Source organism: Bipolaris victoriae, assembly GCF_000527765.1.
Source record: "Bipolaris victoriae FI3 unplaced genomic scaffold scaffold_99, whole genome shotgun sequence".
NCBI lineage: Eukaryota > Fungi > Ascomycota > Dothideomycetes > Pleosporales > Pleosporaceae > Bipolaris > Bipolaris victoriae.
In genome coordinates, this window is record NW_014575293.1 from 40,500 (window position 1) to 68,484 (window position 27,985).

The 27,985-nt window shown below is 50.3% G+C and overlaps 13 protein-coding genes across 13 annotated transcripts; 8 read left to right on the top strand and 5 right to left on the bottom strand.

Annotated features, from left to right (window-relative positions):
• Positions 1-4,149: 4,149 nt before the first annotated feature.
• Positions 4,150-5,277, bottom strand: COCVIDRAFT_109175 (hypothetical protein; the record flags this gene model as incomplete). The annotated part of the gene is made up of 2 exons (XM_014697391.1): positions 4,150-4,284; positions 4,342-5,277. The coding sequence occupies 2 exons, from the start codon at positions 5,275-5,277 to the stop codon at positions 4,150-4,152; spliced, it is 1,071 nt and encodes a 356-aa protein (XP_014552877.1).
• Positions 5,278-6,188: 911 nt separating this feature from the next.
• Positions 6,189-8,004, bottom strand: COCVIDRAFT_41010 (hypothetical protein; the record flags this gene model as incomplete). The annotated part of the gene is made up of 3 exons (XM_014697392.1): positions 6,189-7,305; positions 7,358-7,748; positions 7,953-8,004. The coding sequence occupies 3 exons, from the start codon at positions 8,002-8,004 to the stop codon at positions 6,189-6,191; spliced, it is 1,560 nt and encodes a 519-aa protein (XP_014552878.1).
• Positions 8,005-8,926: 922 nt separating this feature from the next.
• COCVIDRAFT_41011 (hypothetical protein) lies at positions 8,927-10,557 on the top strand (the record flags this gene model as incomplete). The annotated part of the gene is made up of 8 exons (XM_014697393.1): positions 8,927-8,978; positions 9,026-9,192; positions 9,249-9,356; positions 9,406-9,477; positions 9,524-9,610; positions 9,661-9,927; positions 9,976-10,341; positions 10,390-10,557. 8 exons carry the CDS (start codon positions 8,927-8,929, stop codon positions 10,555-10,557), a joined length of 1,287 nt encoding a protein of 428 aa, XP_014552879.1.
• Positions 10,558-10,889: 332 nt separating this feature from the next.
• Positions 10,890-12,299, top strand: COCVIDRAFT_109076 (hypothetical protein; the record flags this gene model as incomplete). The annotated part of the gene is made up of 3 exons (XM_014697394.1): positions 10,890-11,099; positions 11,154-11,991; positions 12,043-12,299. 3 exons carry the CDS (start codon positions 10,890-10,892, stop codon positions 12,297-12,299), a joined length of 1,305 nt encoding a protein of 434 aa, XP_014552880.1.
• A 241-nt stretch (positions 12,300-12,540) lies between these two features.
• Positions 12,541-12,881, bottom strand: COCVIDRAFT_109154 (hypothetical protein; the record flags this gene model as incomplete). The annotated part of the gene is made up of 2 exons (XM_014697395.1): positions 12,541-12,703; positions 12,766-12,881. The coding sequence occupies 2 exons, from the start codon at positions 12,879-12,881 to the stop codon at positions 12,541-12,543; spliced, it is 279 nt and encodes a 92-aa protein (XP_014552881.1).
• Positions 12,882-14,372: 1,491 nt separating this feature from the next.
• On the top strand, positions 14,373-14,591 carry COCVIDRAFT_109184 (hypothetical protein; the record flags this gene model as incomplete). Its single annotated transcript, XM_014697396.1, has 1 exon — positions 14,373-14,591. One exon carries the CDS (start codon positions 14,373-14,375, stop codon positions 14,589-14,591), a length of 219 nt encoding a protein of 72 aa, XP_014552882.1.
• Positions 14,592-17,657: 3,066 nt separating this feature from the next.
• COCVIDRAFT_29810 (hypothetical protein) lies at positions 17,658-19,010 on the top strand (the record flags this gene model as incomplete). The annotated part of the gene is made up of 2 exons (XM_014697397.1): positions 17,658-18,118; positions 18,170-19,010. 2 exons carry the CDS (start codon positions 17,658-17,660, stop codon positions 19,008-19,010), a joined length of 1,302 nt encoding a protein of 433 aa, XP_014552883.1.
• Positions 19,011-19,270: 260 nt separating this feature from the next.
• On the bottom strand, positions 19,271-20,191 carry COCVIDRAFT_41016 (hypothetical protein; the record flags this gene model as incomplete). Its single annotated transcript, XM_014697398.1, has 4 exons — positions 19,271-19,344; positions 19,409-19,548; positions 19,626-19,839; positions 19,963-20,191. 4 exons carry the CDS (start codon positions 20,189-20,191, stop codon positions 19,271-19,273), a joined length of 657 nt encoding a protein of 218 aa, XP_014552884.1.
• A 788-nt stretch (positions 20,192-20,979) lies between these two features.
• On the top strand, positions 20,980-21,957 carry COCVIDRAFT_29811 (hypothetical protein; the record flags this gene model as incomplete). Its single annotated transcript, XM_014697399.1, has 1 exon — positions 20,980-21,957. One exon carries the CDS (start codon positions 20,980-20,982, stop codon positions 21,955-21,957), a length of 978 nt encoding a protein of 325 aa, XP_014552885.1.
• Positions 21,958-22,857: 900 nt separating this feature from the next.
• On the top strand, positions 22,858-24,588 carry COCVIDRAFT_109147 (hypothetical protein; the record flags this gene model as incomplete). The annotated part of the gene is made up of 1 exon (XM_014697400.1): positions 22,858-24,588. The coding sequence occupies one exon, from the start codon at positions 22,858-22,860 to the stop codon at positions 24,586-24,588; it is 1,731 nt and encodes a 576-aa protein (XP_014552886.1).
• A 180-nt stretch (positions 24,589-24,768) lies between these two features.
• COCVIDRAFT_29813 (hypothetical protein) lies at positions 24,769-25,647 on the bottom strand (the record flags this gene model as incomplete). Its single annotated transcript, XM_014697401.1, has 1 exon — positions 24,769-25,647. One exon carries the CDS (start codon positions 25,645-25,647, stop codon positions 24,769-24,771), a length of 879 nt encoding a protein of 292 aa, XP_014552887.1.
• Positions 25,648-25,864: 217 nt separating this feature from the next.
• Positions 25,865-26,227, top strand: COCVIDRAFT_109141 (hypothetical protein; the record flags this gene model as incomplete). The annotated part of the gene is made up of 1 exon (XM_014697402.1): positions 25,865-26,227. The coding sequence occupies one exon, from the start codon at positions 25,865-25,867 to the stop codon at positions 26,225-26,227; it is 363 nt and encodes a 120-aa protein (XP_014552888.1).
• Positions 26,228-26,823: 596 nt separating this feature from the next.
• Positions 26,824-27,822, top strand: COCVIDRAFT_41021 (hypothetical protein; the record flags this gene model as incomplete). Its single annotated transcript, XM_014697403.1, has 1 exon — positions 26,824-27,822. The coding sequence occupies one exon, from the start codon at positions 26,824-26,826 to the stop codon at positions 27,820-27,822; it is 999 nt and encodes a 332-aa protein (XP_014552889.1).
• Between the last annotated feature and the right edge of the window lie 163 nt (positions 27,823-27,985).

The window sequence follows — 27,985 nt, forward strand, 5'->3', positions numbered from 1 at the left end:
CTCCTCAAAGAAGAACAAGCACTTTCTGCTGCTCTCAATTCCCTACATGCGCCGCAGATCAGCGAGAGTCTAATGTCGATACTCGACAAGATCCAACTACTCTACGAGGACGCCAAACTGAAATCTATGGCAGCTTTGCTCTCTTCTGTCAGGCCGATTCTTGAGCAGTATATGGCATGTCACAAATCTGTCTTGAAGCGCTTTGATGCATTGCACGCATCGACAGCAAATCTGCTGCATTGTTTGTCGAAGTCTTTCATTCAGATTGGAACGCAAGGCTTCTGTCAGCCTTCGGAAAAGTCTGGCGACAATCAAAAGGGCAAAGATGACAAGCTCGAGTCTGGAACCGGTCTGGGTGAGGGCGAAGGCGCTGAAGATATCTCCAAAGACATTGAAGATGACGAAGATTTGGACGACTTGGCGCAAGAACAGAAAGGCGAAAGAGAGGGCAGTATCGAGGAGCAAGAAGATGCCGTTGACATGGGTGACAAGGAAATGGAAGGCGAGAGCGAACAGGTTGAGGAAAAAGAAGAAAAGGGCGATGAGTCCGGTGAAGAAGGGGACGAAGATGCGCAAAGCGAAGTTGGCAGTGTTGATGATCTTGGTCCTAGCGCTGTCGACGAGAAGATGTGGGATGATGGCAGTAAAGAAGAAGACGCCAAAGACAAAGAGGGCAAAGACGATGTGGGTACAGAGGATCAGAACGAGCAGGTTGCTTCTGATCAGAAAGAAAAGGAGAAGAGCGGCGAGGACGGCGAAGATGAGGAGAAGGATGAAAAGAAAGATGGTCAAGAGGATGAAGAGATGGAAATGGAAGGTGAAGACCAGGAAGAAAACGTTGGCGCTGCTGAGACCGAGCAGATGGATCCAAATGCAAAGGAAGAGGAGACACTGGACCTCCCTGAAGATCTTAACATGGATGGACAGGACGACCAAGACAAGCACGACGACGACCTTGGCGATATGGATATGGACGATGATCTCCCTGAGGATCAACCAAATCTTGAGGTCGAGCCGGATCGTCCTGATACCATGGATGAAGAAGTTCTTCCTGAACAGGAAGGGGAAGAAGAAAAGGAGACAACCGGTCACATCGAAGATGAAGAACAACCTGAAGGCGAACAAGAAGAGGAAGTTGATGAGCCAATTGACGATGACGCTGCTCCACTACCGGATGATAACGTTTCAGAAGACGAAAAGCGTGACAAGAAAGACACTGACCAGGCTGATTTGAATGCCGAGGCCGGCGCTGGTATCGAAGCAAATGAAGAGGCACACAAAAACAAAAACGAACAAGCTTCTGCTAGCGCTGCGAATCAAGATGAAGGCCAAGAAGGAGATTCTGCTGAGCAGCAACAAGCACCTACGACTGAAGAAGGCCAACTTGGAGAGACAACAGCCCCAGAAGCCGGTGGCCATGGCGAACAACCTGAAGAAACTCGCGAGAAGCAGTCTTTCAAGAAGCTGGGTGATGTATTGGAAAAGTGGTACAATCAGCAAAAGCAGATCCAGGATGCCAAGGAAAAGGACGAAACTCAGACACAGCAGATTGACAAAGAGATTGATATGGCTGATGCGGACTTTGAGCATCTTGGGGATGAGGAGCAACAGGCTGATACTCAAGCTCTGGGCACCGCGAACGAGGATCAGGCTAAGGCTTTGGACCATGATATGGCAATGCCAATGAATGAGGAAGAGGAAAAGATGCCCATTCGGCCTGAAGACGACGATGATGAGCTGACGGGAGCCGACAAGGATGTTGATATGGAGGATGTCGAGCCGCAGGATGATCGGGGTCAAGATCAGGAGGCACAACAAACGCAGTCCAACGCCATGGAAGGCCAGCCGCAAGCCTTTGTCGGAGAGCAACGCCCACTGCCTGAGCAAGATGATGAGGATATGGCCGATGCTACCTCACTCGACGACGACGTTGCATCAACCACTTCTTCTGCCGATAACATCGAGACTCAGCTATCCCTAACACACCTTGACCCGTCTTCCATGGACCCAGCATCTGCTCGCGCCCTTTGGCTTGCTCATGAGGCGTCAACGCACTCGCTGTCTCAACAGCTTACCGAACATCTCCGTCTCATTCTTGCACCAACCCTTGCTACCAAGCTTCGCGGTGACTTCAGAACCGGCAAACGCCTCAATCTCAAGCGTATCATTCCATATATCGCATCAGGCTACAAACGAGACAAGATCTGGCTTCGACGCAGCATGCCAAGCAAGAGAAGCTACCAAGTCATGATTGCGCTCGACAACAGTGGCAGTATGGCCGACAGTGGAGCCAGCAATCTCGCGCTTAAAACCCTTACACTTGTCACTCGCTCTCTTTCGATGTTGGAAGTTGGTGAAGTTAGCGTTGTTGGCTTCGGTGATGAAGTTAATGTCGCCCATGATTTCGACAAGCCTTTTACGTCCGAAGCTGGAGTGCGAGTTTTCGAGCAGTTCGGTTTTGACGCGAAGAAGACGAACGTAAGAGGCTTAGTTGACAAGAGTCTGGAGTTGTTCAAAGACGCCAGACAGAAGGGCAGTAGCTCTGCGGGCGAAGACCTCTGGCAATTGATGCTCATCGTCAGTGATGGTATCTGTGACAATCACGCCGATATCCAACGACTCATCCGCAAAGCCCAAGAAGAGCGCGTCATGATTGTCTTCATCATAATCGATAGCTCGGCCGCAGCTCCTTCTGTATCGGTACCACAGCCGTCTGATGATCCCGCAGCGCAGCCGCCAGCGCCAGTAAAGGAGCAAGTGAAGACTTCTATCCTAGACCTGGAATCAGTCGTTTTCACGCCGGAAGGCAAGATCGTGAGGCACAAGTATATGGAGCAGTTCCCGTTTAGGTATTACCTGGTTGTGAGGGATGTGAGAGAACTGCCGGGTGTACTTGCTGGGGCTTTGAGGCAGTGGTTTGGGGAGGTTGCAGGAAGTGTCTGAGTATTGTGACGTCTATCACAATACCTTGAATCTGGGGATTGCGTGACATTACAGCATTTTCTGGAGAAGTAGCGGCAATCATTTAGGAGTACGGAGGGTCCTATAGGTTTGGGGGAACATGGTTTGCATTTCCGGGCGTTCGGCAACGATTGTCTTAATATCAACACTTTCTTTGCGAGACATAGTACTAGTACATATATTTAGCATGATATTGAAATCAGTTCAGTTTGCAACATTGGGGGCTACGCGTAACGTGATACATAATTGGCTCGAGCAGCTGTCTGTTGTTATCAGGTTAGTTCACTCTTACCCAACCTAGTAGTGTAACCATCGGTCTATGTACATCGGCGGGTGTTTGAACCTGCCAGAACCAACCAAGCTATGACGTCCTTGCCTATCCCTTTTGTTGTTTTTGTCGGCATTGCAACCTTCAACATCCCTGATTCTCCTTCTATGATAAAACCTCTCAACACATGTTCCGGAACACCGCGTATAACTATGCTCAGGCTTGCCTCATTCTCATACAAACCCCCTCATATATTTTTTGTTTTTCCTTCTGTCCTCTTTACGTAGAGACTGGCACTGGAATGGAGCGGATTGGACCTCGACTACGTCATTCTGGAAGACCAACGATGCCGAAAACAGGCTTTCAGACTGTGCGGTGCGGCTCGGTCAGGAATTGATGAATCAGTGTTGGACTCGCCATCCATCAGGAGACTTCGCTGTCGCCGATGCAGTCAGACATACTACAACAACCACAATCGTTCGTTCTTCAAGGCAATCCAGACGCATGGAATAGAATGGAATGGACCCCAGCAATCGATGAAGTTGCTGAACTTTTCACAACGGAATGAAGATTACAAGAAGAATATGACAAGATTATCTGTTGCGTTTGCTTGCCAGGACTTGCATTGAGCGCGTCATTTCTCGACTTGTTCCAAACCAAGTCAAAATGAGGGCAGGCTTCGGTATCATCAACTCAGTGTTTTCGAATTATATGCGCCGATGATGCGTTTAGAACAATCTATTCGGAGTAAAGGCACTTCGAATCACGCACCTAGCGTCTTCAACGACCGCATTCGGTGCAATAGCGAATGCTAAAATCCTCCTTCTCGTGAGCATACGCAGCTAGTCATCTACATGATATAAACAGGCAACTGTCTTGGCCAGCTCTTGCTTCATATCTATGAATACAGAAACAGAAATCTATGAAGCAACCTTTATAACTGCTCGTCCAGCAAGCTTTCCCGCGCCCATATCCGCAAAGAACCTGTCGATATCCTCGAGCCCTCCGTACGTCAGGATAGGATGCACAAGCCCCCGGGCCGTAAAATCGAGAGCCTATAACACACGTTAGCGCCAACCGTCCACGAAACTCTGAATCAAAATTAGACATACCTCTTCAACCTCCTTCAGTGTCCCTGTCACACTACCCACAATATTCAACTTCTTCGCGCACAGCAGCAGCGGTGATGCACCCGCCACAAAGTTGGGATCCTTTGGCAATCCCACGCACACCATTGTACCACCAGGTCTGAGCAGATGCGGCGCAGATTCGTACGCAGCATTTGTCGCAGGAAAGACAAGAATGCCATGAGCGCCGTACTGCGTGATTCTCAAAACCTCGGACGTGATATCGGCGCATGTTGTAAAATCGATATACTTCTCTGCACCCAGTTTGAGACAAAGATCGCGCTTGGCGTCACCACCATCAATAGCGATTACACGCATGCCCATATGCTTTGCGTATTGAATGCCAAAGTGGCCAAGACCGCCTCCAGCGCCTGGAATCACTACCCATTGTCCCGGACGGACATTGCTTCTCTTGCATGCCACGTACGCCGTCACACCGCCGCACATGATTGGTCCTGCTTCTTCGTCTTTGACACCGTCCGGAAGCTTGGTCGCGTATCGGCCATCTGCAACACAATATTCCTGGAACGTTCCCGCAACATGGAAGCCACTATTCTGCAGCTTGGGGCAAGCACATTCGTCTTGTCCGTTTGTGCAAAATTCGCATCTGCCACATACAGATGCGACCCACTTGATACCCGCGCGATTACCAATTTGCCAGAGGTCCTTGACGTTAGAGCCCACGCCTACGACGGTGCCTGCGCCTTCATGACCGCAAATGCCGTTTGTGGCTTCGGTCATCCTGATGGGCCATTCGTCGTATAAGAGAGATTTGTCGGTCGCGCATAATCCAGTGTAGTTGATCCTGACGAGGATTTCATCGGGCGAGGGGGCTGGGACAGGGACATCCTTGATCACAATGGTCGTTTTGTCGCCATCACCTTGCTTGACAGCCGCCTTTTGAGTAGTAGGGACTTCCATTTTGAATTCGCACTCGTACGTTTAAGGAAAAAAAGGAAACAGAACCTGAAGAAGGGAAAAAGACGAGAGTAAGAAGAAGCTATTATCTTTACTGGAATAAGCTTCACTTTATCAAACCCTCCGACGCGCTTCCCCACAAGAGGCTCTATTAGCGTTACTCCATACCAGGCTCGTGGATCTGACAATCCCCCATGCGGGGCAAAGAAACGTGCGCAGTTACCCCCGTGCTTGGCGCGTCAGGGCTGACTGTGATGGCGCAGGTGCAAAGTGAACTAACGCCCATCTGCCGCCTCGGCAGTGGAGAAAAGATAAGCAAAAGGCACATATCCCACGTGTTTTCCTTTTGCCGTACCCAACATCCGGAAGGCCTCGTGACCGCGCGGTAGTGTGGAAAATCGGACTCATTTGGCCGATGCCAACATTCCGGGACTGGCAGTTGTTAAATAGCGCATTTTCAATGGCTTTTGATGAGGGAACTAGAGTTTGAAAGTTCCAGTTGATGGGGATTTTGATACCTTGCAATACCTCCGATACCGGTTGAATCCGAAATGACTATTGCGGAGACCCCAGGTTGCTGAGACCCTTGCATTGCAAACTAAGAAGCAAAGTCAGAGAAGGCTAACCACGTCACGGGGAAAGCCTGAATTCAATACTCTCGCCTTGAGTGAACCAAAGATAATACAGTTATATCATATGAATTTCTTTTCAATTATTGTTGCTCTATATGCTTTTTTTTGCAACGGGTGGTATCTGACGAGGGGTTGAACCTCGGCTCTTCATCAAACGAAGAGCGCGTCATAGTCATACAGGTTTCTTTCAAGCATATACCGAAAACTGCACGCCAACCGATGCAGCAATCCAATCTCCCAAAACAAATAACGCCTCGCTAAAATTCCATGGTTGTGCTTTTCCTACCACGCCGTGATATCGTCGACTTCTGCCTCACCAAATGTACTAGTTTTGGTGGCGACCATGTCCGTGTCAGATGTGGCTGTGTCCAAAGTGGGCGCCCTGTTCATGATCTCTGGCAGCTCGGCATTCAGGAACCTAAGCAGATGATTGTTGACCTGCTCGAATTCTAATAGGAAAGCGTCATGCCCATCCGGTGAATCGATGGTTTTCAGCGATGCATTGGGGATATACGCAGCTAATTCTTGTTGTTCAGCAAAGGTAAAAAGACCGTCTGACTGGATACCGAGCACAAGTGTGGGTTGCTCAATCAAAGACAGCGCATGATGGAGGGCCGACACGGGGTCCAGGGTTTCGGGTGTCTCTCCATCAGGGTACCGGTAGCGGGAAACATCGTGTGTATCCAGTTTCCTGGTGATGGCGATGTAACAGTTGGCATCAAATCGTTTGATGAACTTTTCACCCTGGTAGCGCAGATAAGACTGTGCAGAAAAGTAGTGTGGCGCTACAGATTTCGAAGAACGCGGAAATCGCTGATTACTGCTTGTTGAGTCTGGTCTCTGGGGTGACTGTGCAGCGGCATTTGAGGCATCGTGAAACTCAAGGTCGGTGTGTGTTTGTGCAGTGCCAATTATGGCGGTACTGCTATTTGTTCTGGACAAGGACCTTGGTGAACCAGCATTCTTATGTCCGTCATTATGTATCGCCCAGTGCTCGTACGAGGGGTTTGACGGAGTAGTCGGGCGTGCTACATTATTGATATTCTGTTTCTTAGACAGATCAGGAGTGTTCCGTCCAAACCTCGATTCGAATGAGTCGCGGCTCCTGTAAGTCAGCAGGGCGGACATGCGTGCCGCTCCAAGACCAGTGGAGGGAGGGTCATCGTAGGAATAGTATCCATCCTCGTACTTGGGATCGCTGTAGATGCTCTGTCGTTGCGCTTCACCCCAGCTGATACCCCACGCACTATAACGGGCCGATGTGGCAATTGCCACTATCGTCTTCACATAGTCTTTGCCAAAGTATGCAAATTCGAGAACAAGCATGCCGCCCATAGAGCCTCCGATTACCGCAGCGATCTGCTTCACACCGAGGTCGTCCAAGAGAAGCTTGAAGATACTGCTCTGGTTAGCAAACTTTATCAATAGCTGTAAAGGGCTATTCAACCTACTTTACATCATCGCGTACTGTTGTCAATGGGAACTCGGGGCCGTAAGGACCCAATGACACATCCCCATCCTTGGCCGTGACTGGACTGGCGCTGCCGTATGGGCTTCCGAGACTGTTCATGCACACGACGAAAAACCGCGAGATATCGAAGGCCTTTCCAGGACCTCCGAGCAATGGTCCCCACCAGTCCCCTACGTCAGCGCTGCCTGTTAACGCATGACATATGACCATGGCATTATCTCCACTGGGCGCTAGGGTTCCATAAGTCTTGTATGCAACATTGACATTGTGTAGCACGACGCCGGATTCAAGGGTGAATTCTGGAATTATAGCGATGGTTTGGTCGGGGATGAGTTTAGCGTAGGGGTTTTCGGGCTGTGACGACACTCTTTCTACAGAAATGTTAGAGTTTTTTTTTCGGGTCAAGAAATACTGCAACCAAAGAAACCGTAGAACTAGACATTGCGGTTACCTAGCAGTAAGCGATCAAGTCGTAGGTTGTCAAATCCTTGTTCTGTAACACTGTGACATGCGCTGTGCTTCAGGCTGTGTCTTACAACTTTTGCGACAATAAAATGTATTTGCAAACGACTTACTATACTTGTGCGACCCACTGGCCGTTCCGTTATCCAATTTTGAACTGTCCATATCTGTAGTGCTCATGGGTCGTGTAACAAGGAGTGTAAAGCCTGCAAGGCAGGTGGGGGCGTATTAATCACATTGCGGGGAGTCATTCTTTTGGTGTTGATGCTCGCAATCTGCCGCTAAACGAGGGTTTTGAGGTCTTGGCGATGACGTGATTCCATCTGTTCATGCACATGCAACAGAGATCCTGACTCATTTGGTCTGTACTAAACTACCCCATATTATTCGTCTTACGCGGTTGCAATTTGAGGCTGAGATTTCTTCACTATTACATGCGATCTCGGATTTTTGGCATGCTGCGATTTTAACTTGCCTATTGGTAGTTGATGGATTGTGACTAAAGTCCGTATCCAAGATGTGATATGCAAAATGGATTTGATGCTCTGTACGTTGTCCATTCAGCATCGCATATCTCGCTACTTAGTTTGTGAAGATGGGGACAAATACGTAGGCCTCAATTCGGTTGAAAATAACAAACCCCATGAGTTCATTGAACCACGATAACTTTTTGATCGCTTGACTTCACGGGATTGCGATATGCCGTTTAATAGGTTCTCATGCTCGCAGAATATTCCATGGCGAAGTGCTCTCAACCGACTATTCCCAAGGCATGATACCAGTCAAAAGGAAAAAAGATCAAAACTTAAGACATGAATTTGAGAAGGGGATGTTGAGGATGTAGAGGCCAAACTAGATGACCAGATTAGAATCTTGTGGTAGATAGATTATCGGAGACTTGGTTTCATTCTTTCCTCGTACGAAACCGGGCGTGGTTGAACTCTGTTGCTGTTCAAGAGTGCATCGTTTGCGAATGAGTCCGCACCAGACGCTAAACCACATATGGCTCGTGTTCTGTGCTTAGCTCTTTTTGCTGCCATCACATCGCCATCTTAGTAACATCAATCATCATCCATATTGACATGCAATGCGACGGGTAGTAGTAACAGGCTTAGGGCTTGTGACACCTTTAGGGCTAGGTAGTATGCCCTGATTCATCATTCAAGCTCTCCACTAATTTTTGCAGGCGTCCGCCAAACATGGAAACGCCTGGTCGATGGACACTGCGGCATCGTTTCTATCAAGGATCGCAGCCAAGATTTTGCCTTGCTTCCGAGTCGAATAGCCGGCATAGTACCACAGGGATCGAAAGATGAGGGGAAATGGAATCCGAAAGAGCATTTGACCCCTACTGTAGGTCCCGTGTAGTTATCACAAGACTACTCGAGCAGCCACTGACAACAAAACAGGACGAGCGTCGCATGGCGCAATTTGCCCAGTATGCCATGGTGGCCGCTGAAGAAGCTCTGCAGGATGCTGGATGGAACCCAAAGAATGAGAACGGTCTTGAGGCCACAGTACTAATGTACCGTACTGTTCGTATGTGCTCTACTTACATAGTCGTAGGGTGTCTACATGGGCTCCGGAATCGGTAGCTTAGACGATGTATACGACACTACTGTGGCATACGAAAAAGGTGTAAGTGAAGAATCCCTTCTTATCTCATACAAAGCTAACTTTCTAGGGCTACCGGAAGGTCTCACCGCTGTTCGTACCACGGCTATTGATCAATCTCGCGGCTGGCCACATCTCAATGCGCTACGGTTTCAAGGTGAATTGTTTACGTTGAGCTACGGTCATGTCACTAACGTTCTGTTAAAGGGACCGAACCACGCCGCAACCACAGCATGCACAACTGGTGCGCACAGCATTGGGGATGCTTCTCGCCTGATCCAATTTGGAGATGCAGATGTCATGATCGCTGGCGGGTCGGAATCTTGTATCCATCCGCTCGCTATTTCAGGCTTCGCTAGAGCCAGAAGCCTTTCCACTGCATTCAATGACCGGCCTACTGAGTCAAGTCGTCCATTTGACAAACAACGCGATGGCTTTGTTATTGGAGAGGGAGCTGGTGTTGTGGTTCTTGAAGTACGTCTTTCTGGACCATGATGTGTGTTGATCTAACGAGTGTAGGAGCTCGAGCACGCGCAAAGAAGAAATGCACGCATTTATGCTGAAGTTGCTGGTTACGGGCTGTCCAGCGATGCATACCACATGACAGCACCCCGCGAGGATGGACAGGGCCCACGCCTAGCTATGAAGAATGCATTGCGACATGCTGGCATCAAGCCAGGTGCTGTCGATTACATTAATGCTCACGCCACGAGTACACCTCTAGGTGACGTCGCTGAGAACAGGGCGATCAAATCACTCTTACTAGGCGAAGAAGGAAAATCGTCAGCCTCTGAGATCAACATCAGCAGCACGAAAGGTGCAATCGGGCATTTGCTCGGCGCTGCTGGTAGCGTGGAAGCAATCTTCACAGTGTTGGGGATACATCATGTGGGTTAAGTGTAGAGCTATAGCGGTACAAAGGCTAATAACTTGTAGAACATCCTCTCACCAACCCTTAACCTCATTGAGGCTGGAGAACCGGCTTCTGAATTTGATTGCAATTATGTAGCAAATGATGCTCAGCAACACAAGGTCAATGTCGCTCTCTCGAACAGTTTCGGGTTTGGAGGCACCAATGCTTCACTCTGCTTCCGGAAATTGTAAATATACGAGGACTTGTCAGAGGTAACTGCAAGGAAAGAGATCTTCTCAACAACAGTCTGATTAAACTCATGTTAGCTGGTGCATTGAAGTGATTGTATAGAAGAGTGATGATGGGTAAGCTGCCCCACTACTGAGGCCCGGCCCTTCTATGATAAGAACTATGAACCCCACTCACTAGCGTCATTGCATCCAATGAACCACTTCCGGAAGCCGCACGCCATTTCACTTCTCTTCCCCAATTTTCTGCGTCCTTCTCATAGAAGCCTGCTCAATTCCTTTGGTCGTCCTGAGGCCCAGTTGCGGCTTTCAATTAAATACTGACGACTAGAGCGATGACGACTTCACAGGGCGTGCCTGTTGTGGGCGGCGATAGTGGGGACCCAGAGAACCAATCGTCTTTCTTCCACAAAGCCTCAAGGAAAGCTACAGAATACCACTCACAGACTCCATACCTCAGACGGCTTCCTTTCCCCGCGATTGCCATCATTGTGACTCTCATTTTCGTCAACTTACTTGTTTGGGCAGCGGTCGGTATCGTTTTGGTAGGTGGAAGATATTTTTACAGGTGAACAACAAAAAGTACTAATTTCTAGAAGCACTGGCACACGCCGCTCATCTCGACAGCCATACTTTCATATACCCTGGGCTTGCGCCATGCCCTGGATGCAGACCACATCTCGGCTATCGATCTCATGACTCGTCGCCTAATAGCTGCGGACCAACGACCAGTCACAGTAGGCATGTTCTTCAGTCTTGGACACTCGACGGTAGTGATAGCCACATCTCTCGTCGTTGCCGGTACTGCTGCTGCTGTTTCAGATAAATTTGACAATTTCGAGCGTATCGGCGGTATCATCGGGACGTCCGTGTCCGCAGCTTTCTTACTCCTACTTGGCATCATGAATATGTACATTCTGTATAAACTCATTGTTCAGATGCGCAAGATGATCGCCAGCGATCCCGGAGGCGAACATGAGGAGTTCAAAATTCAGGGTGGTGGATGCTTATTCCCGCTCTTACAAAAGCTGTTCAAGTTAGTCGACCAGCCATGGAAGATGTATCCTCTTGGGGTACTCTTTGGGCTGGGCTTCGACACATCTTCTGAAATTGCCATCTTGGGTATTAGCTCAATTCAAGCAACTAAAGGCACTTCAATATGGCTCATTTTGGTCTTTCCGCTGCTGTTCACGGCGGGCATGTGTCTACTGGATACGACGGACGGCGCACTCATGATGAGTCTATATACGAGTACTCAACTCGCACGCGATCCGATCGCAATTTGCTACTATAGCATTGTCCTCACCGTCATCACTGTCATTGTCGCAACAATTATCGGGACAGTTCAGTTCCTCAACCTGATTCTCAATGTTGCTGAGCCCCAAGGCAAGTTTTGGGACGGTGTAGAAAAGCTGGGCGATGCATGGGATATTGTTGGTGTGTACAATGTTTTTGGTCAATGTGTACCATCGCACTGACATCCCATAGGCGGAGCAATATGCGGTACATTCATCGTCTTTGGTGGCCTCAGTGTTCTCTTATACAAGCCATGGAGACGGCGCGTCGATAACAAGAGAGTTACCAACGCACATTTCGAGCCCTTGTCACAAGATCAGAACACTCCACAGCCTGATGAGGGCGAGTCACGTGACACACAAGAACCGGGTCCGGTACTTGCCAAAATCATGGACGTACATGTGGAGCCTATCGAGACTGCTGAGGCCACTGGTTCTGCATATCGATGATGAGTTCATTTGATCATGATCACAGCAAGAACAAATAGGTGAAAAAATATCTTTAGTTGAATACTAAATCTAGAAAGATCACTTGAGTCCCACGAACCCGAATATTAACAATGCTAAGTAAGCAGCAAAGTTCGCGTAACCAAATCGCTTGTCATTTCCATACTTCGCCTAAGCGCCTTATTCTGAGACCGCGCTGTGAGCTAAGTCATATGGTAACAGTCATCATTGCCACTTACCGGGTTCATTTCTTATCGAACAGCGCCCCGATTTCCACCAAGTCTTGATTCTGGGCGGCGATGTCCTGCTGAGGCGCCACCGTAGCCTGCAGAACATAGGAAGCAGCAGTGCATGCGTGCACGGTGTTCCCATCAGTGTCCCGGGTACAAGAGCAGACCACTGCTGTGCTACAAGAGAAGCTTTATATAAGAAGCGCGTCCAGAGAAGAAAGCGTGGTAAGTAAACTCACGATCTCGTGTCTTCCACAGGGGGCGTAGTATATGATGACGTCCGGTCATCAACTCCAGCCTGCGGCAATGAAGGCTGAATTCTCAAAGCCCGGGACCCATCCTCGATGAAGGGCATGATGAGTTAAAGTCGTGCCAGCTCTATGCTGTCCCGATGAAATAATCTCTTTGGTGGGAAGAGATGGAAGAGGATAACAAAGAAGCACACCGTTGTGGCAGCGAAGATTCGATCCATCTTTATAACTAGACATCAACACAAAACGGGCAAGGCGGCCAGCCTGCCTGTGAAAACAAAACTGCATTCCCAGGTTTCTGTATTTTGTACCTCCGGAGGACTACCGCGAAATATCAACAGATCTTTCGTCAACACGCACAACCCGATGCAAATGATGCAAGGTCAGCGCAAGATTCCGCGCATACAGCGAATCACTAACGAAGATAGAAAGATATGCCCTTCCTTTTTTCCGCGGTTAGGCTTGCGATTGCGCTGCAACCCGGCTGCATCGCCAAGCCTGGTCATCTATAGTAGTTCTCGCCCACTTAGGGCGTGAGTAGAAAAAATAGATTCTAGGACACATGTATAGTGCAGGGGAGGTCAGAAGGAATGCATAATTCAAAAGCCACGGCAATGGGAATTGACGAGAGGTGTGTAACCATAAACCCATAACACAGAATCGCGGTGCTGGGTCACACCTGGGACAATACCCTAGTGCTGCCCTGAGGCTACATCCTGGTCGCATGTCGTACCCCGTAACCTCCCCATAACGTCCCCTGCCAGTCAGCTCTGCACTAGAACCACCACCATCCACCACTGCTTGGCCTGCATGCGAGAGCGATGTTCCTTGTCTCTCCTTGCAGGCACGTTAGTTATGTGATCATGGTGACTGCAGAGGCAGCGAATCGGAGATCGCGGGGGGGGGTGATGACATGGCCCAAAGTGGCGGAAAGGCTGAAAATGGGCGAGGAAGTTTTTAGTCAAACGATGGTTTGTGCAATCTGGAAAACGGCTTTTCGGAGATCAGGGAGCCCTACTGAGCAAGGGAAGGATTACAGGCGAGAAAATGCGGGTTTCGCCCGAAAGGTTGCGGATCATGATCGTGTTAGCTACTCGTCGAACGGGATGTGCTCCCCCCTCTCCATCCAATCACGTCGCAAAGTGATAACTGACCTCAGATTTTGCCCCCGTTGAGGACCTCTTGCTAATAAGCCTGAAAGGTTCCCCGCCCCCACCCGACACCTTCTCTGCAGCAGTGCTTACCACGAACTCATTGCATTCGCGTGGATGGCCAAGCATCGTGAAATTCATTAGATTCGGCTGGACCGCCAAGCATCGTGAAAGTCATCCCATTCGGTTGGGCAGCCAAGTAAGTACGTCCCTTCGAAGTCCCCCCGCCATCGCTTCCGCCCTACCATACGTTCTGAAGTAACCAAAAATGCCGCAACGGCGCCCATCCAGGTTATTGGTTCGATGGCCCCAAGGCAACCTACTAGTACTCATGTCCCAAGACACGGTCGTGTCACGACACGATAGGGGGAGATGGCAAAGTTATCATCGGGAAGTTGGATTTCTGGTTGCTGGATGATTGCACATTGCAGCAGGTCCTCACACATGGCATGGGTATCCATACCTCGATGCATTTTGGGATCAGACGAGAGCGGCATGTGCAATGGAACGTTGGCAGGCAGCAAGAAGGCTAAGATTGTGCTCGCTTTGCTTTCCTGCATTATAGTAGTCGCTTACATTTCTCGTATTTATTTATTTTTTGCTGGCATAATTACTTGCATTGTACTTGCCCGACCTTCATGTATATACCGTGTGACGGGATAAAGAAACGGGCATGCATACTACTACCAGAACTCAATCGCGATGCGCCACCACACGACTGCGACCAACACCCGCGCTGATCCCTGCACACATACATTGAGACATAAGTGTAACGTCATTGTGTGAAGAAGGGAGGAAAACGATTCCACGTGGTGTTATGCCCAATGCAGTTGAGTTAGCCGTGCTTACATGCTGCCCTACTATGCATGCCGCGGCACGGCGTCTAAAAAGGGCAATGTAATCTGACTAGTACCACCTGTTTCCCGCCTCTGCATGCCGCATCTGCTTTTCCGAATCATGATATGAACGGTGAGCTGTCGTGTACAGAATAGCCAATAAGAGCATCAAGCAACTCAATAACAAGCAAAAAAAATAAGGCAGCGACTTCAGGTATTCAGACTAGCATTTGTCTCACCTGCACCATGTATGCAGGATTTATGCAGGCAACTCTTTTGATCTATGGTGCATTGTGCATGAATATTTCGTTGTTCGTTTCCTGGGGCCTGGGGCCTTGGAATACCAGCAGCGTGCTACGCCGGCCCATGTACATACATTCACACATTCGCACATTTCCAGTTACGTTCAAAGTATCCCGACGAATCAAGATTCCCAGGTGGCAATTTTCCAGACCGCCTCTTCAGTGCCAAAGACTCGAAGCGTGTTTCCAAACTCGGCCCAGAATTTGGAATCGAAATGTGGGATGAGTTCCATTGGTTGGCGCTCGACTTGCTCGAGGGGCGTCAAACTCGTGGTGTTCTGCACAGGGGCTGCTGCATTTTCCCACGATTCCAAAGATTGACTTGTTTGGTCGCCCTGTTTTCCGTTTCGGTGTTCTTTCTTTGGTTCAGTCGGCTCGGCTTCTTCATCGTCGGTCGATGAAGGCGCGGTTTCTGGGTTTAATGACATTTCGCTAAGAGCATCAAAGACATTTTTTGTCTGGAATCGTGTTTGCTCTGCTTTCTTGCTGGCTTGTTTGTTCTTTTTCCGCTGCTTCTTAGACGGCTTAGGTTCTGGGTTTTCGACCGGTGGTAACGGGACTGGCTTTTGGACTTTTTCCCGGCCGTCCTTGACAAAATCGGGAACGTTTTCATTCGTAGTAAGGTTCGGCTGGCTGTCTGTGCCATTGGTCGAGTTGTCAAAAAGCGGTGGGAGTATCTTCTCTCCTCTTTCCACGCCTAGTCTAGCAGCTAGTTTGATCATGATGGTGGCAGTCAACAGGCTATCGTAGCCCGCTTCGTGGAAAGCCTCAATGTCCTGGTACTTGGGATGATCGACATGAGTGATGATATCGGGCAAAGGTTGGCTGCTGAGACCTTGTGCAATATCCTGTAAAGTAGGTGACGCGTTTAGATCGCCTTCGGCAAATGTGGCTAGATACTTGGTGTCGATGATTTTAGGGAACAGCTCGTGTATAGAGTCTTGGAAATCGTCTAACGTGTCCTGGTCACCATCATTAGCATAACACATCGACATGGATGGAACTTCTCATGGCGTACAGGCAACTCGCCAACGAATGTGCGGTAAAGATATACAATGTCGGTGAACATGTTATGACCAACGAGAACCGGCTTTCTGGTCTTCAGCCTCTCCATGGCCTTGTCGAAATGAGGGCGTGTATCACTTGTACCCGCCGTTGAAGCCATACCTGTCGTCCGAGCAACGAACAGCAGGTCAGTTCTATTGAGATTGCCACCTTTGACCAGAGCCTCAAAAATCCAACGAAAGCCAGTCTGACGCAATATGGACTCGTCGACGCGATTCTTCATTCGTTGCATGTTTTCTGCTTCGCGAACGGGATCAAGCTGAATGATGCGAACGCATTCTGAGCGACCCATGGTCACTAGGTCAGGGAATTCAGCACGCACGAGTTGATGAACCAGCCGTTTTTCAAAGCGTGTTATGACTGGTATTTTCGGTCGGTCAGGGAGCCCAGTGTGTGTTGTGATATCTAAACCAGACGAAGTGGTGGTCTTCCACTTGTTGATGGCCTCCCTAACGCGACGCATAAAGTCAAGAGACTCGACATCTCCCTCCTTAAGCTGGAGGTCGGGTACAGGGTTCTTCTTCTCCAGACGGTCACACGCCATCTGCTTTGCTTTCTCTGCTTCTTGTCGCGACAAATATTGCACACCGTTGGCAAAGGGCAGGCCCAGATCAAAGCCATTTTTGAGCAAAAAGGTGCAGGCACCACTTTGAAAGCGGATCTCGCGCTCAAAGTCGATGCGCTCATCCAGCAATGGGCTGATGTCGATGTTGTATGGGCGTAAGACGTACTTGTTTGCTATATAGTCGAACCTTGCGCACGTAATCCCTACCTGTAGGATCTGATAGCGATCGGCACCCATCTTGGTTTCGGCATAGCGTTCCTCCATGGTAAAACGTCCGGGGCCGCGCGGGGGTTTATCCTGGATACGGGAAGGGATACCGGAGAGTTCCAGGTCGAACGAGACAAAATCCGCCTCGGCGATGTTAATGAGCATCCACAGGAGGTGGTGAGGGAAGGTAGCTGCGTCGACGTCCATGTTTGTGGGAATGATAGGGATTGCGGTCAAGCAGCATAGGCAGTTTGCAATGACGATATAAGCTTGTAGATGAGGGTGAATGTTGAGGGTAGTAAAGGCGAAGAGGCAGCTGTTGAAAGAGAGTGAGTGGCAAAGCTACTACATGGAGGCAGTTGTGAGACTAAGGTGGTCAGGAGTGATTAAACAGGCATTTCTCAGCCGGTGACTCAGAGCTTGTGGCAAGCAAGCAAACAGTTGCGAAGCGAGTTGATTGCGCATCGCGGCCATGGTGGTAGTACAATGTCTACAGATACAGCATGTATAGCAGAGTGCAGGCATGAGTATATTGCTTGTCACGTGTCGGTGTGCGGAAATGAGGAGAGGGTTGCTCGGCCAGTTGACGCGCCAAGACATGACTGACAGCGAGAAAGCCGAGGTCGAATGTTGTGACGACGCGGAGTGTGGAAATGCACACCACCGAGCCGCGCCCCCCGTCTTTCACCGCTATGAGCCCGTAAACGCCGTCCGGAACTCCTCGCCAGCATTTGTATCGCGTCTTGTAGGGACCATGGCGACTCTCTACGACGATGTCAGCGGGTCGCGCTACCTGTCTACGTCCATCTCGTCGCTGTCGGCATCGCGGCAACAAGCCTCCCAAATCGCCAAAGCCTACCGCCAGGCCGCCCAGCTATTCCTGACGCGCCGCCTGCCAGAGGCCCTCTCCACAATCGAGCCCATTATCACCCCGCCGCCCCTAGACGACATCAATGGCCCCAATGGCGACCTTGTAGGACATGCGCCCGTAGCAACCGCGTCTCGCGGCACCCGGATCAAGGTCTGGAGCTTCTACCTCACCTTCCTGAATGCCGTCATCGAACTGGGCGCCGAAGAGGGCAAGCATGCGTTTGGCAGCACCCGCTGGAAGCAGCTAGTATCCAAGTGCCGCGACGGTAGCATCTGGGACGATGTGGTGCGCGATGGTTATGCTGGAGTCGAGGGTGACGTGGATGCCGATGTTGTTGTGAACCTGTATGCCGAGAGTAGGCCGTGGATGTGATTTCTATACTAACTATCATGCAGAGCCACACTGCTACTCACACATGCTCCCTCCCAGCGCCTCAACCAGCAGAAGCTTGAGACATACCTCTCCGCATCTGCCACGCCTACACTCGATATCGCCTCCCACATGGCCTCGCCGTCATACCAAGAGAAGCGCCCCGGTCACCACAGACAGCATACCGGCACAGACACCCCGCGCGACCTTGAAAAGCGCATCAAACTGCTCGAACTATACACGCTACATGTCCTGCCCCGTAACGACGAGTGGGACTATGCCCGCGAGTTCATCAGCATGTCAGAGGTCCTGGATGATGAGCGCAAGGAGGCTTTCCTACTCGCTCTACACTCACTCAAGGAAGAAAAGGAGGACACCGAGGCAAGGGAGGAGAAGCTGCGCCAACAACAACAAGAACAGATGGAGCAACGCCGCAGAGAAACTGAGGCAAGGCGTCTTGAACAGTCTCGCGCAGAGGACGAGCGCCGGAAACGCGAGGAAGAAAACCGCCGCCAACCCCGAGGCTCAGACGAACGTTTCCGCAAGTCACAACCTACCCCTCAACCCGTCTCTTCGCAATCTTCTCGAACATCTCGCACTCCACCCAAGAAATCCATGAGTCCTCCACCGGGTTTCTACAATCGCGCCTCCACCGTGCTTGCCAATATCCAAAACCTGATATCTAATACTGCACATTCCATGACTGCAAATCCAATGGCTTTTTTCCGCACCCTCCTCTTCCTGCTCGCATTTGGCCTTGCTTTCGGCAGACGGGACCTCCGAGAAAGGATAATGAGGATCATACGTAATGCTTGGGACAAGGTCCGGCGCACCGTCGGCATGGGAGTAAAGGTTTCCTATATTTAATATGACGCAGTTTTTTATTATTATTATTCATAGTTCGTGGGAAGCATAAGTGAGGGGAGAAAACGGAAAGATGGTCTCTTTTCTATGTTCTTTTGGTTGGGTATGCATGCATCTCCTATGTATTGATATCGTGTACAAAAATTCCGTGGGCATGTGCCTGCGTTCAACCATGATGCATACTGCCTGTTTTCTGACGTCATGTGTAATTGCCTTCGAACCCATGTCTGGCTCTAGGAAAGCACGGAAAAGAGAAAGGCGCTTCAAGCACTTTTCTTCGCAGACTTGAGCGTCTTGCTCCTCTGCTTCATCATATACGTGTACATTGTATATGAACCTACATCACAAGTCAGCAACCCACAGCTTTCTCCAATTTCTCTTGGATACACCTCTCAACTTACCAGGAACATACAACGCAAGACAAAAGTAGAAAAACGGCGGAATCAACCCGTTAATGCTTGCCGCAGGCTCAGCAGCTCGGTACAACAACCACCACTCCGCTCCAATACCCACTGGATACAGCGGGTAGAACATCGTATACCTGTTCTCCCATGTCAGTCTCCTGTCATCCCCTTCAAACTACTCACTAAGCAAAGGAAAGAAGAAAGGAAAATGTACCTAAGCCAAACGAGCCATCCTGGCGCCCTACCATGCATGTTCAACGCGAGATACAAATACCGAATGGTATCTGCCGTCGACCACGCTAGCAAGAGTGCTAAGTAGGCATTTGACGATGCAGTGCTGGTGGGGAAACAAAACCATACCATCCATACTTGGATTACGCGCGTGACGACTTGCAGGGCAGTAGTGCTGACGGGGGATTTAATAAGGCCTGATTCATTCTTGTTAGCTTTCGAGTCCGCTTGAGTCTGAATTGAGGGTTGATTTAGTTTAATTTAGTTTGGTCTAGCCAGAAAATGAATTGGGAAAGGAGGAGGAAAAAAAAGGAGGTTACCAAAAGCAGCATGCAGCACTTCAATCAACGAGGCTGTTTGGATCCAGCGGGCGTGAGGTTCCGTAGCACGAAAGAGGTCGATGCGGGAAGAGGTTAGGGCGTGGGATGTTGCGCGGATGAAGATGGATGCCCAGAGGGAGGCGAAGACGAGGTTGTAGGATGTTAGGTAAATGAGGCGGATTTGAGAGGGTGGTGCTTGTTTTGCGTGTAGGGGGCGTTGGGTTGCCATTTTTTTCCCTCGATCTTTCTTTGTACCTCTTGTCCCTTGCTCTTTTTATTAGAAAGTTGGTGTCTGTGGATTCGAGTGTAGTGTGGTAGTTGACTTTGTATTGCTTGCACAGACTAGAGAAAATTGTCTGTCAAGATCTCCAAGCCGCATGTGGATGCGCTTGAGCCGAGGCTATCTCACTTTTTCCCTTTTTTTCTTGGTAAGATAAACGGCGCGGGCCGCTTGTCAAAAAGGGTATCTTTCCGAGAGCAAAACCTCCTTGTGTTCGGCGCCATGTCGTGCTTTGTTCTTTGTTCTTTGTGTGAGGTGAATATGTCGCTACGTCGTGATTTCCAGGGTCTTGCTGTTGTAAGGATCGAATACAAATGGCCAGGGCTTCGCGAATAAAGTTTGCTAGGTAGGCTAGCTGCGCGACCAATCAGCGAGGGCATGAACTGATGTTATTGGGCAGGAGCGGAATCTCGCTTTCCTATTTTGTTTACCTGTGTAGCATTGCTATATTGCGTTGTTTGGTTATCCCAAAAGGGGTATATAGAGACGCAGCTCAAGGTAACACAGGGAAAGAAAAGACGAGATACAATGCCCTCGCCAATGCATAGAACTGCTCAAATCTTGTGGAAACATCGCCGTCAGTGTGTTTGTTCGCACCTTCCGCACATCGCCTTGCGGTACTCGACATTGTCACGTGTCGCGATCCCCGCTAATCACGCCCTACCGTCAACATCCAAATTCTTCGACTAACAACATAAAGCCAAGCACCGCATCCTGACAGGAACTTATCACTGACAATGTCCTCACCTATCCATCACCTCGTTCTGCCACGCCCAGGCGCCAAATCTCCACTATCAAACTCGCCAATCTCTGCTCCTGCTGAGGAATCTTTCACGTCTGCTTTCGGCACCCTGCTCCCACCGGTCCGGTATCTCACCACCAACAATGCAAGAGCTGCGTACTACTCAATACCTCCATCCTCATCTCCAGAATCAGACACAAAATCGCCGGAGCGTGTGCTATTTATCCACGGCGTGCAGACTCCCGCTTTAGGCATGCTTCCGTTAGCTCGCAAGCTACATGCATCTATTCCCTCGGCGCATTTTGTACTGATTGATTTATGGGGCCATGGACTGAGCGATACCCCAGTTGCTTCTCATGCGGCGGGCCTATTCCATGGGCTGATTGACACGCTACTGGATCATCTGGAATGGTCGTCTGCACACTTTGTAGGCTTTTCCTTTGGCGCATCATTGACAGTTGGCTATGTCGCATCACGGGCTTCGCGTGTCCAAAGCTATGTGTTGGTTGCACCTGCAGGGCTTGTCAAGAGTTCTTCTTTCACACCGGCTGAACAAGAGCATTTCCAACATGACTGCGACGAGGATGCCACGCGGCAATGGGTCACGGCCTGGCTCGAGGGCGGAGAGCTAATCGTCCCATCGGATTGGAAAGAAAGAGTTGCACGGGGAGAAGTAGTCGCCGAAGCTGTACGTGAATGGCAAACCCGCAATCACCCCGGGCATACGGCATCGGTGGTCGCTATCGTCCGGGACGGCGGTGTGGTGGATAATCATCAGAGTTTCGAGAAAGCGTTGGCAACTGAGGTACCCTCAACTGTGGTGTTGGGAGAGAAAGACGATTTGTGTACAGAACAAGAGCTACGAGACTTTGGCTTCGATAGTGTTTTCGTCGTTCCAAATGCTGGACATAGTGTAGTGCGGGACAGAGTACCGGAGGTCGCCGGGTTCATTATTGAGTTCTGGAGACGATAAAAGGAGAAGTTACGCAATACACCTCTCACGTCAGCGCCTCCATAAGATATGAAATCCGGGTCCGAATATTCTTGACCGCTATTGTCTGGACAAAGCATTCTGTTGAGTCGATTTGTAATGCTATTATTTCCGCTCAACCCGTCGTCCACTCAAGAAGCCAGCCGGCTACTACTCAAAAAATGGCGCTGGCTCCAACCAACTCAAGCTACCCAAAAAGCATTATACCGCTCACTGCACGGGTGTTGGAGGCGCCCCAGCACCAGATGGCGTGTCAAGCACGGACAATGACAGTCAAAAGGCGTAATGCTTACCACCAAGCCAATCGGGATGGAATCGCATAAAATACCGGAACCTTATCTTAATGGTATGAGAGATTTGTTTCGTAAGCTCCGAACGCGGAGAAGGAGGACGTTGGCAGAAAGTTGCGGGGTACCCACGCGCAGTTGGAGTAGCTTTATGCTTGGCTTGTGTAAGGCTACCTTTGGGGCGTGAGTGGGGCGAGAGCAGGGGCGCCACACACGTTATCTGCATGTCGGTACAAGGCAGAGAGGCATGCCAGCCCAGCACGTTGCACAGCAACGTGCCCCACAGCCATGAATTGCTTTTTGTCCGTGAGCTCGATTTTGTGCTGGCAAGACGAGTGGCTACATTCATAATCGCCGTGGGTGGATCTGCACACTAATGCCGCTCCAGATTCAACACCCTTCTGTCACGTCACGGCATCCACCTGCCGCTTCGGGCTAGAATCGGTCGAAGTGGTATCTGGTTTATCGAGCACAAGCATTGCCTCTAAGCCCCCCGCGCGGCTATAACAATGCTTTAGGCTGCTTGGTGGACTGCCATTATCCTGCAACTTGACCCTCTTGCAATCCACGAAGCCAAGCCGTGGTAGAAACCAACATGCACTTTACAATAGTAGCTGGCTGCATCGGTGCCGCAGCAACAGTAGCAGGTATACGACTTGGTGGATCATATGCCGACGTCGACGTCCAGGGCATTGCACGCAACGACATTGAAATCTTCCTGGGTATTCCATATGCAAAAGATACCAGTGGCGAAAACAGATTCAAGCCTCCGATTCCCTACGAATACGCCCCAGGCGAAGTCATCGATGCTACAAAACCAGGTCCTGCTTGCCCGCAGCCGCTGGGCCAGCTCTTTGCGCCTCTTGGACTGGACAACATTACTGAAACGTCTGAGAACTGTTTGAACTTGAATGTGGCGAGACCCAAAGCCGAGGATCGAGAAGGCAAAGGACCACTACCAGTGCTTGTATGGATACACGGCGGATCTTTCTGGTGGGCAAGCAATAATGAACCAACAACAGCTCCCGATGGCATGATCAAACAGTCAGTAGAAAACGGATCGCCCATTATGCACGTAGCCATGAACTACCGACTGGGATTCTTTGGCTTCGCAACCTCGGACTCGCTCAAAGAAGAGGGGAGCATGAATGCCGGGCTGCGTGATCAACGTGCTGCGATCGAGTGGGTTCGAGACAACATTGCTGCGTTTGGTGGGGACCCGGAAAGGATTACCATCGCCGGACAGTCTTCCGGTGGTCTGGCCATCGGCATGCATATTTTGGCTTATGGTGGGGAAAAGCCACTGCCTTTCCAGCAGGGCATTGCGCAATCACAGTCTCTTGAGCCAGGTATTACGGGCACGTTTTCCAGGGATGCAATGACGGCCGTCATCGGCTATGTTGGATGCAATACGACCAAATTCGATGCACCGGAAACGATTGAGTGCTTGCGTGCCTTGGACACCGAGACGCTTTTCAATGCCTCCGAGGCAACGTATCAGAGCGACATCGCGCACAATATTGGTGATATCTGGTTGCCTCAAGTAGACGGCGATTTTCTTCCAGCTCCCCCTAGTCAGCTGATCGCAGAAGGTCGTTTTGGAAATGCGACATTCATGTCGGGCTGGATGGAAGGCGATCTCAACGTTTACACAAACACATCGATTGCAACCGATAAAGACACGTACGACTTTATCCATGGTTATCTACCAGGTATGTCAGAAGAATTGCTCACCGAGCTGCTCGATCTGTACCCTGTGGAAGAATTCGGGACCAGCCCAAACTTGACACAGGAATTCTACCGCTCAGCTCGCATCTTCCGTGACATTCTAATGGTATGTCCGTCGCTTCACCTCGGATCAGCGATTGAGGAGAAGTACGAAGGCTCTGTGTACTTTTACAACTTCAATCAGACCATTCTTGATCCCATCCTCGAGCAGGTCACGAATATCTCTGGGTTCGGCGTAGTCCATACATCGGAGTTTGCGTACATTTTCGATAGTATGCACGTATACAATGATTCGGGCTATACTGTCCATCCCACCGCCTACGACTATGAGGTTGTCATGCGAGCGAGCCGGTCTTGGAGCACATATGTCAGCCATGGCGTGCCAGCACTGGATACCCCTGGATCGACAACGTTGCTGAACTGGGACGAGGCTTTTAGTCGACCTGGTGGACCATATGTAAGGACAATTGGGGGCTCGCATCCAAGCAACAGTGCGTTGGGGACGGCGAACGCGACGATTGAATTCTCACAGCAGAGGCTACAGGAACGATGTGCGTTTTTCAATAGCCCAGAGGTAATCCGGGCGTTGCAGTATTAATAAGTAGCGTGACCGGGCGCGGGGTAATGGTAGAATGTTGTACATAGATACGTAGGAGATGCCGAATACAGAAGACCCATTATACGACGAACAGAGCCTAGAAAACATGAGATCCGGTACTAATACCCCAACTCGCGGCTCGGTCCGTCCTCTTGCAGTGTAAAGGGACCAACAGCCCCGCTACGCCTTCTTCTCCACATCCTTCTCTTCGCCCTTGCCCCCCTCCGCCAACCCCAGAATAAACTCCCACTCCTCCTTCCTAACCCTACAAACACTCAACCTTGAATTCGTAACAAGCTGCATATCCCTCAACGGCCCCCCACCCCCCGCAAACCCCTTAATCTCATGCAAATCCACAACCCTTTCAAACTCCTTCACAAACTCCACGCCTACACAATACCACTTGGGATTATCACGCTGCGACTTGGCATCATAGTACGGATCCTTGGGGTCAAACGCCGTCTCATCGACGAAGGCTTCTTGCACGACGCGCAGGATGCCGACGACACCTGAGGGCTTGGCGTTGGAGTGGTAGAAGAAGCCTAGGTCGCCTTTGCGCATCGCTTGCATGTTGTTGCGGGCTTGCGGGTTGCGGACTCCAGACCAGGGCTCGGGCGATGTGCAGGCGCGCAGGTCGGAGATGGAGAAGGCGACGTTGATGCCGTTTTCGTAGCGTGGGAGGGGCTCGGCTTTGAGGAGCCAGAAGACTTCCTGGTTGCCGTTTGCGTCGCGGTTGGAGGGTGAGGTGGGTTCGGGTGGTGATGCGGGTTTTGATTTGGATGTTGCGGGTTCTGAGGTTTTGGGGGCTTTTGCTGGGGCTTTCTCCTTGGTTGTACTCGCTTTGAATGCCTTGGATTTTGAGGGAGCAATTTTTTTGGGCGGTGGTTGGCTTGCATCTGCTACGTCGTCGTCGTCTTCATCTTCGCGGGTACGCTTTCGACGCGTCGACTTGGTCGTACTGCCTTTCGATTGTGCTTCTTCAGCAGATGATGATAGATCTTCATTATACTTTGGTGCTGCAGACGCTTTTTGGCGCGTCGAGCTTCGGGTTCCAGCCATAATGAGGTTGTGATTGTGATGTAATGCTCATGGAGTCTGCTGATGTCGTGCGACGTGAACGCGCCTCGGGATGGCCCGATTGCCCTTCACCTTCCTACATCATCAGGGCCTTTCTCTCCACCACGTACACATCGAACATCTACACACAATGCCCACCACAAGGCCCACAGCAAAATCCGACGAGGATACGCCGAAAAAGGTCCGTCCTGTCAAGAACATGACTGTCGAAGAGCGGGACATTGCAATCAAAATGTTGAACGAGGGCTGCAGTAATGCTGAAGTTGCAGCGCACTTCAATCGCGATCCTGCGACTATCCGGAAACTGCGCAAGAAATACTCCAGCACCAAGTCGACAAAGGACAAACCTCGTAGCGGTCGCCCGAAGGTATTGTCGCATCAACAGGAGAAGCTCCTATGTCGTGCAGCTCGCCGCCCAGGGCCAAGGATCACATACAAGGAGCTCACCGAGGCTGCAACCGTAGTACAGCCTGACGGGACTACTTTGAAGCCGCCATCTACAGCAACGTTATATAGGGCGCTCCGTAGTCAAAATCTAGTGACCCCGCGCTGTAAGAGGTGAAGCCTGGTCCGTGTTTCTCGTATATTAGGGCAGGGCTTTGCATGGTTGTAAATGGATGCCGGTATGCCGATACACTGGTATACCGTAATACCGGTATGCTGGAGTAACGAGGCCGAACATATCCTGTCGAGCGCACGCTCTACTTTCTGCTTTTGTTTACCAAGGAGACGAGTGGATCCGCGATTCTACATGGTGCTGCATCTATTATACGGTACGTACCCACAAGCCTCGGTAAAACGCCACATCGATCGCCGCCTACGAACAGATGACCCAGATAACGGGTGAAAAAAAGACGGAATACAACTAATAATAATGCTGAATGCAAAGGGCACATAATGCGAAACCTCGGGATCTAGTATTGTTTTCGTAAGAAGGGCCGTACTGATGCGGGCTCCAATGAGTGGAAACTAGTGGTTTAGGGTCTGTCCATACAGCTTGCTGCCCCGCGCGGTCTTCTATCCTCAACTGTATGTCCTACGACCAGAACCACCTTGGCGTTTAAGCTATAAAAATGGCTCCATGTCGTGTTTCCATACCTTTGAGTTACTCATCAACCTGCATCAACACGAAGTTTCTTGCAAAAGACAAAACGCATCATGGACGGCTTCGATAAGAAAACACTCAAGACCTCTCGAGGCTACACATACACCTACTATACCTCTGCTGGCGACTCTTCGCTCCCAACTCTCCTCTTCCAACATGGCTTTCCAGACCACGCTGCCATGTGGCAACAAGTTGCAAGCGGGGTGAAGTCGCTCAACCACCCCATTATTATCCCAGATATGCTTGGCTACGACGGAACCGACAAGCCCACGGATCCCGCAGCATACAAGTTCGAGCACATGACCAAAGACATTATCGAGATTCTCGATGCCGAAGGCACGCAAAAATGCATTTCCATTGGCCACGACTGGGGCTCGATGTTTGCCTCGCGCCTATACCAATACTATCCTGAGCGCGTCGTCGGCCTGGTAAACATGTCTGTCCCGTACACACCATTGAACCCCGCCCCCTACAATCTCGAGGCGACCAACGACCTAACGGAGAAGCTTCTCGGATACGCAATGTTGAGCTACTGGTACGTTTTCGCAGCCCCAGACGGCAGCGCTATCCTCGAACGCAATCTCGACCTCACCTACGACATCATGCATGTCAACGCCGACCTCATGAAGACCATGTTCTGCACACGAGGTGTCCTGCGCGACGTCCTAGAGGGCAAAACAAAGTACGACCTGACTCCCCGTCCATTTGCGCAGGACCCCGCTCTCAAAAAGACGTTCGTCGACCGCATGCGCCGCGACGGCTTCGAGGCCCCCACATGCTGGTACAAAGCCATGGTCAAAAACATCCAGTCCGAGAGCGACGCCCAGATTCCCCAGGAACGACAAAAAGTCACCGTCCCCACGCTGTATTTTGGCGGCACAGAAGATGCCGTCTGCAGACAGGAAATGATGCACGGTGCTATCCAGGCTGGGTGGCTGCCGCACCTGGAGAACGCGGGCTTGATTGAGGCGGGGCACTGGTTGCCGTATGAGACGCCGAACGAGGTCATTGGCAAGTTGGAGCCGTGGCTGAAGAAGAATTTTGCAAAGTGAGAGCGGGAAGGGGAGGTGAAAGATGTGAAAGTCGAGGGAGCATGAGATTATGTTATCCTGAAACGAAACGAAATAAAAAATAAAAAATAGATGAATACATGAAATCAATAGAGAATCAATCATGAAATTTCGAATTTGAACTACAATCAAATTAGTGCACTAG